Source organism: Oncorhynchus mykiss, chromosome 27 (genome assembly GCF_013265735.2).
Source record: "Oncorhynchus mykiss isolate Arlee chromosome 27, USDA_OmykA_1.1, whole genome shotgun sequence".
Lineage (NCBI taxonomy): Eukaryota > Metazoa > Chordata > Actinopteri > Salmoniformes > Salmonidae > Oncorhynchus > Oncorhynchus mykiss.
In genome coordinates, this window is record NC_048591.1 from 5,257,710 (window position 1) to 5,272,500 (window position 14,791).

Here is a 14,791-nt window from a genome sequence, read left to right on the forward strand (position 1 = left end):
AAGCAAAAGATGAGGTAATATTGGTGTCACCATTTAAATAGCTGCCATTAGTAAATTCATATTTAGTCAACTGTCTCTGATGTTTATTAAAGCAGCCTTGCAACAATTCATGTCTACCTTTGATCATGGTAGGCATTTGCAGCTGTACAGCTTGCTAATTAATGCCAACATGCTTTTCTTTCTAATGTTAGCATGCTAGCTGGTTTTCTATTTCTTTTGTGGTAGCTTGTTACTCTGCATTAGCTTCTTTACATTGACCTAAATGGCTTCCTAATGCTAACATGCTTTTTTATTTTAGCTTCTTGACATTGCTGCTGTTATACAATTAGCCTCTGAAGATGTACAGTTTGTAGAACAGAATGCTATGTGCATGCTGAGATGTAGTCTAATTCTATCTTTAAGTATGCTTGGACGCTCTTGGAGCTTAGAGAGTATGCAAGCTCACTATAATCTTGGCACATTCATCCTATTTGAGAAAACTAGATTGATGGAAAGAGGGACAAGTCTGAGTTTCCATAGGTTTTCGACCTCACGTACATACCCAGAAGGTCATCCTTGGCTGTAGAAGATACATTTCAAAATAAGGTTGGATTTTGTGTGTTTGCTTATTAGCAAACATAGCTTACACAAGGGGTCCTTACTAATAGAATATGACCTTACAGGCATTCAAATGGTGTTAGATTCTATGAACTTGCTAAATAATGTGTTTGTTAGCTAGGATGCTCTGCATTACAAAACAAATTGTTTTTGATAGATAGCTGAAGGAGTCTAGCTGTGTGGCCCCTGTTGGTTGGGCCCCTAGCAGCTGTGTGAATGTGCGTGCGTGTGTGTGTGTGTGGTCCCTGACAGTACACAACAGTAAGGTAACAGCCAGGTCTCTGGGGAGCTCATTATTCAGCTCTCAACTTGGATACACCACAACAAACAGAATGTGGAAGAGGTTTTTTTGTGTGTGTGTGTGCATGTGCCTGCCTGTCTGCGACATGCATGCATGTGTCTGCGCGCATGTGTGTGTCTGTTAGTATGCCTGTGTTTTTCAGAATATGCTATTAAGAGGGTCCAGGAGGTGCCAGCAGGGGAACAGCGGGTTGGCCTAGCACCTCGTTTCTGATTGATCTCCAGGTGACAGGCTGTGTCAGGGGGCCCATGGCCAGCCTGTCAGCTGGAGGCCACCGGGGCCAGCCTGCCTGGCCCACCTCTCACACTTACTCTCTGTCTTTTCTGCTGCTCTTTATGCAAGCAGTGATGTGTGTAGGAATGTGTGAGGGTGAGGGGGTTGGAGCGGTTTGTGGGTCAGGTAAGGAAGGGTGGGTGGGTGAGGGTTTTTGTCTGCGTGCATGTACACGTGTGTACAGTTCCTTCAGAAAGTATTATTCCACATTTTGTTGTGTTACAGCCTGAATTCAAAATGGTTTCCATTTTTAAAAAAAATATTCTTCAAGCTCTGTCAAGTTGGTTGTTGATCATTGCTAGACAGCCATTTTCAAGTCTTGCCATAGACTTTCAAACCAATTTTAAGTCAAAACTGTAACTAGGCCACCCAGGAACATTCAATGTGGTTTTGTTAAGCTACTCCAGTGTATATTTGGCCTTGTGTTTTACATCTACAATGTTGTTCATTCATCCTCAGTTTTCTCCTATCATAGCCATTAAACTCTGTAACTGTTTTAAAGTCACCATTGGCCTCATGGTGAAATCCCTGAGCGGTTTCCTTCCATTCCGCCAACTGAGTTAGGAAGGATGCCTGTATCTTTGTATTGATTTGGTGTACAGTATGTATGGGGTACAAATATGAGGTAGTCATTCAAAAATCATGTTAAATACTTATTGACTCAAGACATTTTAGCTTTTCATTTTTAATGAATTTGTACTTCTAAAAACATAATTCCACTTTAACATTATTGGCTATTGTGTGTAGGCCAGTTACACAAAATCTCAATTTAATACATTTTATATTCAGGCTGTAACACAACAAATTGTGGAAATAGTCAATGGGTGTGAATGCTTTCTGAATGCACTTCAGCTTTTATTAGGTACATGAAAATGGATCGCTCCTGAGTCACGTGGCCGTGGCTTCCCCAAACCATCACACTACCACCACCATGCTTGACCGTTGGTATGAGGTTCTTACTGTGGATTGCAGTGTTTGGTTTTCGGCAGGCGTAATGGGACCCATGTTGTTCCAAAAAGTTCTACTTTTGACTCACCTGTCCATAGAACAGTCTTCCAAGAGTCTTAATCCACGTGCTACCGGGTGCTTTTTGGAAAAACCTGAGTCAACTTTCTGGACAAGATGGGTCCCGTTATGTCTGGCGAAAACCAAACACTGCATTCCACAGTAAGAACCTCATACCAACGGTCAAACATGGTGGTGGTAGTCTAATGGTTTGTGGATGCTGCCTCAGGACTTAAATGACTTGCCTTAATAGAAGGAACCATGAATTCTACTCTGTATCAGAGAATGTCAGGCCATCCATCTGTGAGGTGAAGCTGAAGCGCACCTGGGTCATGCAGCAAAACGCACAATCAATTCCACATGAAAATGGCTAAAAAGCAACAAATTTTAAGTTTTCGAATGGTCTAGTCCAAGTCCAGACCTAATCCTAATTGAGATGTTGTGGCAGGATTTGAATCGAGCAGATCAAGCTTGAAAACCCACATATGTCGCACAGTTCTGCAAAAGTGGGCCATAATTCCTCCGAAGCGATGTGTTAGACTGATCAACAACTACAAGAAGCATTTGGTTGCAGTCATTGCAACACCTACAACCTAATTTTGAGCAAAATTAACCTGAGAGATTACTGCTACCAAGGTTTCCTGTTTTCAAGCTCTACAGAGGGTGCTCGAGCAAACAAACAGCAGAGACCTGAGGACACCATCTAACCTGGAACTGAGTGAGTAGCGTTTGGTCTGATGCTATTTTCTAGGCCTTTGGGCCCAACAAGTGTCAGGAGTCTTTGAAGAGTTCTCTGAAGCCCCCTCCAGCTGTTCAAAGACCATTCACTGGCATTTTCTACAAGAAATCTGCCTCCAGAAATAAAAGCTTCTCTCAAATGCGTGTGACACCTACTCCCGTTGCCTGCTGAACTGCTGCTTGGATTCCACCTGGCGATATGTTCTCCATCTGCCCTGGTCTGTCTCCCCCTGTCTGGTACAGGTACCTCCACCACACTCACCCCTCTCTCCTGAGATTTCGCTCGCCTCCAGCACACACACACTGTTGGGGCGAGTGACTCTGAACTTACAATGGCTAGCTCCAAGTCGTTATATATTTTATTATTTTATTGTGCATTTTGCTATTTTGCTATTTTCCTCATGACTCCTGCATACTTTGATGACTACAAACATTCTTTACCCAACCGTGGGGACAGACTATGTTTGTTCCCACACTCGGGAGTCTAACTCTCTATTGGCCTCCCATCCTATTCTAACCATCTCTCGCCGGCCTTGTATTCATGTTACCTGATGAAATTGTTGTACACTATGATCTTGTTGCCGTCTGATACACATTCAGATGTCATAAATCAGCACTACAGAGCTCTCCCTGTCCTATGCCCATCCTCTGCTCTCGTAAAAGCCTGGGTTTTCTGGACGTTAACAGTAGAAGCTTATTACCTAAAATGGATCAATTGAAAGTGTGGGTTCACAGCTCCAATCCAGATGTGTTGGTCATTACTAAGACCTGGTTGAGGAAGAGTGTTTTGAATACTGATGTTAACCTTTCTGGTTCTAACCTTTTTCGGCAAGACAGATCTCCCAAAGGTGGGGGAGTGGCAATCTTTACCAAGGATCACCTTCAGTGCTCGATTGTCTCCACCAAGTCTGTCCCCAAACAATTTGATTTGCTGGCTTTAAGCATTGAACTTTCAAATAGCTCTTTGTTGACTGTTGCTGAGTGCTATCGTCCTCCATCAGCACCGGCCTGTACCCTACCTGCCCTAAACTCCCTCCTGCCCCTTACACTAAGTCTGAATTTGTTGTACTAGGTGACCTAAACTGGGACATGCTTAAACCACAAGTCCTAAGTATTTTTCAGATTATAACCAATACGACAAGGTACGACTCCAAACACCCAGAAAAGTCTACTCTCCTCGATGTTATCCTCACAAATAATCCTGATAGGTATCAGTCTGGTGTTTTCTGTAATGACCTTAGTGATCACTGTTTTACAGCCTGTGTTCGTAATGGCTGCTCAGTGAAACGACCTGTCCTGATTTGACATAGACGCTTTAATGAGCAAGCCTTCCTTTATGAACTGGCCTTTGTATAAAGGTATATAATCAGCTTGATCCCCTCAGTCGAGGACTCTTGGACCTTATTTTTTGATATTTTCAGAGGTATTGTTTATCAACACGCCCCCATAAATAAAATGAGAATTAAAAACAGGTTCAGCCCCTGGTTCGACAGTGATCTTGCAGAGTTACTCCACATCAAGAATTGCATTTGGCGAAAGGCTCGGCACATGCATACTCAGGCTGACTGGCTATCGTTCAGGCAAATGAGAAATAAGTGCACTCAGATCAATCTGATCCTACCTGTTATAAGGCCTATTTCTATTTTGCCCTGTTTATCAAAGTGTTGGAAAAACTTGTCAATAATTAACTGACTGGCTTTCTTGATATCTATAGTATTCTCTTGGGTATGCAATCTGGTTTCTGCTCAGGTTATGGATGTGTCACTGAAACATTAAAGGTCCTCAATGATGTCACCAATGCCCTTGATTCTAAGTAATATTGTGCTGCTATTTTTAGTAACTTGGCCAAAACTTTTGATACGGTAGACCATTCCATTCTTGTAGAATAAGGAGTATTGGTGTCTCTGGGGGGTCTTTGGCCTGTTTTGCTAACTACCTCTCTCAAAGAGTGCAGTGTATAAAGTCAGAAAAAACTGCTGTCTCAGCCACTGACTGTCAACAAGGGAGTACCCCAAGGTTCGATCCTAGGCCCCACGCTCATCTCAATTTACATCAACAACATAGCTCAGGCAGTAGGAAGCTCTCTCATCCATTTATATGCAGATGATACAGTCTTATACTCAGCTGGCCACTCCCCGGATTTTGTGTTAAATGCTCTACAACAAAGCTTTCTTAGTGTCCAACAAGCTTTTTCTACCCTTAACCTTGTTCTGAACACCTCCAAAACAAAAGTAATGTGGTTTGGTAAGAAGAATGCCCATCTTCCCGCAGGTGTCATTACTACCTCTGAGGGTTGACAGCTTGAGGCAGTCACCTCATACAAGTACTTGGGAGTATGGCTAGACGGTGCACTGTCCTTCTCTCAGCACATATCAAAGCTGCAGGCTAAAGTTAAATGTAGATTTGGTTTCCTCTATCCTAATTGCTCCTCTTTCACCCCAGCTGCCAAGCTAACCCTGATTCAGATGACCATCCTACCCATGCTAGATTATGGAGACATAATTTATAGATTGGCAGGTAAGGGTGCTCTCGAGCGGCTAGATGTTCTTTACCATTCTGCCATCAGATTTGCCACCAATGCTCCTTATAGGACACATCACTGCACTCTATACTCCTCTGTAAACTGGTCATCTCTGTTTACCCGTCGCAAGACCCACTGGTTGATGCTTATTTATAAAACCCTCTTAGGCCTCACTTTCCCCTATCTGAGATATCTACTGCAGCCCTCATCCTCCACTTACAACACCCGTTCTACCAGTCACATTCTGTTAAAGGTCCCCAAAGCACACACATTCATGGGTCTCTCCTCTTTTCAGTTCGCTGCAGCTAGCGACTGGAATGAACTGCAACAAACACTCAAACTGGACAGTTTTATCTCAATCTCTTCATTCAAAGACTCAATCATGGACACTCTTACTGACAGTTGTGGCTGCTTTGTGTGCTATATTGTTGTCTCTACCTTCTTGCCCTTTGTGCTGTTGTCTGTGCCCAATAATGTTTGTACCATGTTTTGTGCTGCTGCCATGTTGTGTTGCTACCATGTTGTTGTTATGTTGTGTTGTTACCATGCTGTGTTGTCATGTGTTGATGCCTTGCTGTGTTGTTGTCTTTACGTCTCTCTTTATGTAGTGTTGTGTTGTCTCTCTTGTTGTGATGTGTGTTTTGTCCTATGTTTATATTGTATTTATTTTTTATTTTTAATCCCAGGCCCCGTGTCCGCAGGAGGCCTTTTGCCTTTTGGTAGGCCGTCATTGTAAATAAGAATTTGTTCTTAACCGAGTTGCCTAGTTAAATAAAGGTAAAATAAAATATTAAAATTGCAGCTAAAGGTGGTACATCCAGTTATTGAGTGTAAGAGGGCAATTACTTTTCCACACAGGGGAATTAGGAGTTGCATAACTTAGTTATTTAAATAAATAAAGTAAGTATACATTTTGCTAGCTAGGTTTCTCCAGACGGCGCCGGTGGATATTTGGTGACCTTGTGTTTCATGTGTTTGACTGTACCCAGGAGGGGCACACTTAATGACCATCTCATTTGCACGGGCTCCTCTTCTAATGATCTGTTAAAGTCCACTTAAAGAGTAATCATGGTGCCAATCCCGTTGGGCTTGTCAGGATACACTGGGGGAAAGTGATGGGAAGACCATGAAACCGTTACCAGCGCGCAGATGGTAGTCAATGAAGGTGTGGTGGGGACTTTAACTTAGCTGTTCGAATGTTGTAGCCCTGTACACTTGTACGGGTTGAAAATGGCAGATTTGGACACTGATAAGCCCCTAAATTGGAACAGCAGTGGCTGCACAGTAACATGCTATACATGACGTCAGAGCTCAGGGTCTCTGCTTCACAGCTCTGTATGGGTATTGACAGACAGCCTTCCTGAACTTGATCACTGCGGTTGACAAGAATTTGCCCCCCCATCCTTCCCACTAATTGTCTGAGTGAGGGAAATGTACATTTAAGAGTACTCAATGCATTTTGAAATATGAGATGTTGAGGATTACAATAAATACCGCCTTGATGTCATACAAGCAAGCCAAACACCCGTTAGTCCAAATGTGCACTTCACATTTCCATGCCATAAAACGCATGTAATATACAGTTTCAAACGTTTATGATCACTATGTTTGATGTACAGTTACAACATGACATGGCGTTATACCCTGGGTTGTCCTGACCAGAATGAGCCTGTGTTTGTTGTATTGTGAATAAAAATGTGTGTACCGCGCATTTGAAGGCAACTCATGAATCCATTCTATACGCATCAACATTATGATCTGCTTCTCTGCATTGCCTTTTGAAAGCCAAACACTGTAAGATTGTATTTCATATTTTAGCTAGTCATGTTGGCAGTAGAACAACATTTCAAACGAAGCCCACCTGACCCAGATTGCGATTTTATAATGGACCATTTTTACAACAACAAATAAAGATACAAGTGCGCTTGCTCTAGTTCCTCAACGGCAGAGCTTGGAGAGCTAAAATAAAAACACCTTTAGCCATAAAGGTGCATTGAAATTACTGAGGAACTTAGGAACTGTGCACACTTTGGAGAGGTGTGTAGCCACTTGGAGACACCAGTTAGACCTCTCACTCAAACGCATGTTTTTTTGCCTTTATGTTGGACCTACCCCAAACTTTCCAATAATATTCTTATCATGTTAATGAATGTATCCAGCGTAGTTTCAGCTATAATGATCAACAAATACGGCTAAAAGAACAGTAAATGTAAAACTCACTTCAAATCAACAGTGTAATGTTGTGCCAGGTGAACTCTTGACCCCAGCTTTAGTCTAATCATTTTCCCAGGATCTCCAAACTGTTCCCTTTTAATTGCTACCATTGTTATGCATATGCTTTCCATATTTCTTCTGTAAAAAAAACATCTCAGTTTATCTATATCCATATAGGCCAATTCCCACAAGCGTAAAGGGTTAAAGTAACGCAGCGGGAATTGAAGTGTGTGTGTGTGTGTGTGTAAGATATATCCACTCGTAGTTTATTTTTTATAGTTGCCGTATAAGAAGGGTCAGCGCCCATATATTATGCTATTTTCATAATTAAATATATTGATTATAAATATTGAGGGTAATTAAATGTTTTAAGATGTGGGGTGTAGTTCCAATTGTACTCAGGGCTGTGAACAACACCTCCGTCCATGTTGGAAATGTTCTCATGAATTAATGAATGAATAAATTCATCTTTCGGCATGTTTATTTTAATACTCATTCATAAAGAATTAAGCAGGAGATTAAGGAGATGACACTGTTTCAGGCTCAACTCAGCTTTCCTTTTATCAAGTGCTGTGTGTTTCAATCCGCAATATCTATTTATCTCAAGTCCTCAATGTCCTGAATGCACTTGGCAGAAAGTGCAAAAACAATCTGCCAAGAGTTTGCCTCGAAAACATCAAAACATCGGAAGCTAGTGCGTCAGCGTCGATTGGGGTGTAGCGACTCGCCTTAAACTTTTCAGATTGCTTTTCATCACCTGGCATGGACAGAACTGTACTGATTTCAATCAGATACAGAGACAACATGGCTAGAAGAGAGTAAATCAAAAAGTGTTGTGTCACCACTAAACAGCATCGTGTTGTTGGTCTGGATTGGGAAGACATAAGGCTGCCAGTTTCCATTGCGGTCTGTAGCTAGTGATGCTAAGGGAATTCACCAGGGACTTTCGCCTGTTCTGTTCTCCCTCAGGGGCGCTGATGAAAAATATTTTGTTCCTCCGTGGCCTGCTCACCTTCTCCTACTCTGCTAGTGTTTGTTGTAAGAGCACCAGCGTCTAGTTGGGCTTTGATCTAGTGCTGCAGAGGAACCCGCTAACACGCTACCTTATCTAATCCTTGGGATTTTAAAGGCTACTGCCGGTGTCTTGTGACGTTCCTGTTCTCAGAATGATTCTCTTCCTACTCAACTCACCAGCCCCATCACCTCTTATTGAGGATTGGACACATTCGCGCACGCACACAGACACACACATACGCACACACATGCACACGCACAGACTCATCACACACACACCACCTCCTCTCTCCTGTCTTCCACAGTAGAGTAGTCTGTCTCTGACTAAACTGTCTGAAGCCTGGGCACCTTTCCTCCTCCAACTATTCTCTCCTTTTCCACCTCCTCCCCTTCATAGCTGTCCCTGGGCTCAGCGAGGTGACAGGCGGTGTCACTGTTATAGACTGTAATGCTGGCACTGACACCTGAGGGTGACTGGGCTGATATCTCTATTAACCTTCTGGTGACGTCCTCCCCACCGCTCGGGAGCCACCAGACTGAACTTAGGGACATCAAAGTATAAGTTGTTTTTCACCCAAGCACATTTCCACGGGCTCGTTCCAGGCTGTACACACATGCCCACGCATGTATGAATATGCGCTAAACTACTAAAGGAGCACATGCACACATTAATGCACACACACACACACCATACACACGCTACATACATACACACTGAATGAATTACGTGGGTTGTGTACATGTTAGGAATCTTAATCATCTGGATTAATGAACTTAATATAACGAAACTTCAAGTAATTCAAAGAAATTGGGGCTAAACGTATTAGATTAGCATGTGCCCTTTCCCCTGACATTGATTAAATATTCCGTTCATTCACATATCTCCTCCATATCGAGGCAACTAAACATGATTTATGTCGGACATGTCCAAGCCTCTGTCATACACCGTGCATACCTAAAACCATTACACCTTTGACCCTCTGACTCCTCCCTCTGCAGGAATTCTCTCTGCTGCGATTGGATGACGTGCCCAGTGAGCGGGTGAACATTCTGGGCTTTTCCGTCTTCAACCGAACACACCCCTTCTTCCAGGATTTCCTCCTCAGCCTCAACCGTTCCTGGCAGGAAAACTGTGACCACGCCCCCTTCGCCGGCACACCGGTGAGACCAGGGTTCCGGTTTATGTAGGACAGAGAGGATTGCTCAGCAGCTAGACAGTCATATCTGAGCTCCATAATATATTTACATCTGAAGGTTCTGTAATGTTGCAGGTAGAAATGTAACAAATATACCTGATGATTCCCAATCCTACTCTAGCATGTACTATTGGAAATTGAGCTCTGTTAGTTACAGTTCTATCTGCAGCCAAAAAAAGTGTTCAGATATATGCAGAAAATATATTATTCTCTAGCACAGTGTTTCTTAATCCTGTTCCTGGGAACACTTTATTTGCTATATATCTACCTGCAACCTTCTGAAAGGTTCATCCTCCTGAATACACTCCAGCTCTTTTCCCATATTATGAGGTATCCCCACACGTGTGACTGCGAGATTCGGCTTCATTACAAGCTTTTAGATCTTTGAGAATGTTCAGGCTTGAAGTCTTTTCTATGCCTTTAATACAGTTGTCTGTGTAGTCGTTAATTAGTCATTCTTAAAGATCTAATTAGTTAATTGCCACATGCCTATTAAATGAATACGTGACTGGTAGTGTAGTACATAACATTAACATAACATTCTTCCATGCTGCATTTGAAAAATGTGAACCCAATTCACCACACTTCTGTAAACGAGTTTTCTGACATCAGAGAGCGACGAGGAACTCATTAATTGGGTTTATTGAATTTTTGTTTCTTAATTAAGCCCTCAAGAAAGATTTTGAAAAATCAATGGCTGCAGTTTTTTTTTTAGAAACCAGCTGTTTTTCTCCAGTTGTTTTTCCCCCCCTCATAATTAGGAGTTATCTTTAATTAATCACAGGATATTTTGTCGTAGAGCAGTGGAGGGATAACAGCTCTGAGCCCCTAATAAAACGAGAGTAGCGAGAGCGAGCTACACCTTTTCTCCCTGCTATTCATTTGCAGTGTTCCAGGGAGCTCTTTCATATCAGGTTCCATTTTTAAAAGACCCCTCTCTCTCAGCTGTACAGTGTCATGGGAATGAGGGAGGTGGTGGGACGAAAGAGAGTGTGGTGAGGAAGAATGGAGGGGGGGGGGGGGGTTAGGGTTAGGGTTAGGGTTAGGGTTAGGGGGGGGGGGGGGGTTACAGTGACTTGCAACCAAAGTGTTTCAGATATTTTCAAACCTAAAAATGATTGAGATAGGTCCACATTTCGGGCCATTTGTTTTGGAGATCCAGCTACAGCATATGCCTCAATGCATGACAATCGATGGCGTACGATGGGGATTCATTTTGATATTAGACTACTTTTGAGGGATGAAAACACCTGACCAACTTTGATTTCGAAGTGACATCTCCCTTTAAGGTCACGTGGTGCATAATCGTGACTTATGATCAGGAAGCTGCTGCCATCGACTTTCCGTCCTGGAATCCAAATGGCACTGAACCACTGTACACACTCGCTCTAACTACTGTTTTCCAGCTGTTGTTTATACTTTGTTGCCTGTAGCGCAGTCCAATTCAACATTGGCCTGTGCAAGGAGGAGATATATCATAGAAATTATGATGGTTATGGGCCTTATATGGTGCTCATTGTTTACTATGCATCACAATCATCTATATGTTCCCATATCAATATGCACAACAGATCAGGGCCAGGGCTTAATGGTTTAGTATACAGACATATAACGGTGAAATACTCCCTCTCTCCCTCGTATAATCTATGCCATCATGCATTTTAATTGTTTGGGGCCTGTATGAAAACAGTCTACAGGACAAATCCCCCTTCCTGCACTTCCGCCTCCACTCCGACGGATGTGTGGTAATTGGAACAGCCAGGGCTTGCCAGCTCCAGTAGGGGTGAAAGTGGTGCAGCTTTTTTCCCCCCTCTGTCAGCACATCAGAGGATCCTAACGATCTAATGGAATATCTGACTGCTGCATGGATGGCATTTTGGGGATCGCTTGTTTTAACCCATCACTGACCGACCAGAGTGGACCCAAGGCATCAGGGAGAATGGAAGATCGGTGTGTGTTTACCACAGAATAGCCCCCTTTTCTTCCTTCCCTCCCTTCTCCTTTCTTTCTTTCTTTCTTTTACTTCTTATTTCCCTATCACCCCCCACCCCCCCCCCCCCCCCCACCCCCCTCTCAGCTATCGTCGGCGCTGCTGTTTGACGCAGTGCATGCGGTGGTGGCGGCGGTCCAGGAGCTCAACCGTAGCCAGAACGTGGGCGCCACGCAGCTCTCTTGCAAGTCCTCCAAGATCTGGGAGCATGGCACCAGCCTCATGAACTACCTGAGGATGGTAAGGGCGCCCCACTCTGGATAGGAGGGGAATGCCATTCTGTTGTTGGTCATGTTTAAGATTAAGATAAGATTCATCTTTGTGGAGCTAAATTAGACTGCAGTGTGCACTGTGATACACAGTATGCTCCCAAGTGTGTTAGTTAACATTATACTAAAAGCCATTAGGTGTGTGTATATTTTTGCAGTGGATATTCACCCAGCAGATCCCTATCCCCTAAACCTAACCTTACTGTTTGATCTACCAGCTGAATATATTTACATTGATGTATTTATATTTATATAGAAATATTCTAGCCCTTTTCTTACCACTGTGTATATAGTCAGTCATATTGTCACATTAACTTGGGTCACTGCTAGCCTGGTCCCAGATCTGTGTGTGTTGTCATTGATACGCCTAAGACCATAGGAGTTGGTAAGACAGTACAAACAGCTCTGGGATCAGGCTAGGTCACTGCCCCTATTTCTTCATCAGTAGCCTACAGCAGGGAGAAGGGGGGCAGGGAAGGAGTTAGAGACTGGATGACTGGCTGTCACACTGTAATGCTCATAGTCCCTCATTAGGAATAAATGGCCTGTGAGTGAGCCATCAAGACACTAGAGTGTGACATGTATTGAATTTCAGACTGTTTTTTTCTTCTTTAGTAAAAGCAAATCTGAAAATGATTCATCTGTTGCCATTTAGATGTTTTACCACCGTCACTTTGTCATCACACAATCATTTAGTTTGAGACTCCCTCGTATCGATCATACTGCTGGTTTCTCAGTATCAGATGATGGGGTGGCTTAGGGTTTTGTAGCATAATTGTCAGCCCGCTTCCCTTCTGGATAATTGAATCAATAAGGAACTAAAGCCCGACCGAACCCAGACATGCATGTGAAGTTACTGACATACCTGGGTTCAAACAGTATTTATTTCCTTTCAAATACTTGGGAGCATCGGATTGAGCCTTGCCTGCAGTGCCGGATTGGCAGGGTTTGCAGTTTTCCCTTTTGGAACTACTCCATTGGCTCTGTCGCTCAAGGCAAGCTCAATCCAGCGCTGCTGAAGGATTTGAAAGCAAACTAACACTATTTGAACCCAGATTACTGACACCAAAAACAACAGTCGCGGACCAAGTGAAACACCTTAATAACATGGGAGCTTTTCTCTCCTGTTCTCTCTCTCTCTGGGATAGGTAGAATTGGAAGGACTAACGGGCCACATTGAATTCAACAGCAAAGGCCAGCGGTCCAACTACGCCCTGCGGATCATGCAGAACAGTAGAGACGGCCTAAGGCAGGTAAAGTAACCCTCCCGTTCATACAGTGTTACGGTACAATGTTTTGCCCGGTCGCAGGCCTATTCTTTTTACCACTACCCCAGAACTGCTGTGTGAAGCACTCCCTTACATCCTGTAATAGAGCTCTACGGTGCAGCAGGGAGCCATGATAATGTATTCAATTGATGTTTGGTCGTAGAAATATCCCCTTGACCCGCATGGTTTTAAGTGCTGAGGTGTCCAAAACCTCTCCACGTGCACTATTAAATATTTAGAATGCCATTTGGACTGGCGCAGGAGGCATGGCTGAATTTGAAGGAAAGGCAAAGAAAGGAGGGTTTTAATCTTGTTTTTGGTGTCGTTTACTGAGTATCTTATTCTGAATCAGTATAGCGTTTTCAACAGTGGTGCTGTGTTTGGAAGAGTTATTAAGGAAAATGTGTTACTATAATGCCTTCCGGGACTTCACCTCAATTCGCAAACCTGCATCAATTAATTTCACAGTAGGACATGTTGGTTTCATGTTGAGAGTTACATTGCTTAGTTCCAGTATACATTTGGCTAGCCATCTGTATAGACTGATTCTGGTCTGGTACTGTGCACGATCAAAGTCAAACATCTTTTGGCCTTGCCACGTCACTTGAATCTGGAAGTCTCACAATCATTCCAGTGCTCTCGCCTACTAAACATGCTGCACTGTAGCTAAAGGAAAAATCCATCCAAAACCACTAATTCCTTTAATTTATAGTGTTATTTAACACTAATATGTTAGAGCAATATTTTTATTTATTTTACTAATGTTGCATTTTGCCAATATAATAAGGTTGGTAGCTACATGTAAAATTGTTGTGGACATCTGTGGCAGCTCAAGTCGACTTCAAAATCCACGATGCAATGCTGTCTCTACGGGCTGGCTAGCTAGCTAGGTAGCAAATGTAGCTACACACAATAATACCAAAGACAATATCAGCATGTAAAATAGCTAGTTAGCTGTAAAATCACCTAAACAAACTGCACTATCAATTTAGTAGTCTGCAATCTCACTATGCTGTATCTGCAGATCAATGTGCCTCACAGAGTGGAGTCTGACATTCGCAACAGCAGATATACTTTTGAGGAGATTACAAAAGTTGCACATGCTACGTTAGTGGTGCATTCTGTGTGATTCTGGGACAAGGTGCACTCTCCTTCAAGGAGTGACTGGGAGTCTATTGGGCGGTAGCTCAAGAACGCAACATTAGCATGAATTTCGTCAACAAGAAGTACAACATTACAAACCTTTTCCGAGACTGAGATAATTAACTTGGTATCTGTAATATCGTACAGCATTGGAATGGTGACAGTACGTCCTTTCGAGGACAATAGGCACGTTTCTCGACATATACACTGACTTGAGAAGGGATTGCATGACGATTAGCTTAGCGACTGCGTGACGCAGCAT

General features: G+C 43.0%; 1 protein-coding gene across 1 annotated transcript in view; it reads left to right on the forward strand.

The window, feature by feature from the left end:
* Positions 1–14,791, forward strand: part of LOC110507051 (glutamate receptor ionotropic, kainate 4) — a 450,996-nt gene that overhangs the window by 377,782 nt on the left and 58,423 nt on the right. Inside the window, exons 9-11 of the mRNA XM_036965131.1 lie at positions 9,663–9,824; positions 11,937–12,089; positions 13,267–13,371. Of these exons, the coding sequence (XP_036821026.1) occupies positions 9,663–9,824; positions 11,937–12,089; positions 13,267–13,371 (420 nt within the window). The remainder of the gene's footprint in view (positions 1–9,662; positions 9,825–11,936; positions 12,090–13,266; positions 13,372–14,791) is intronic.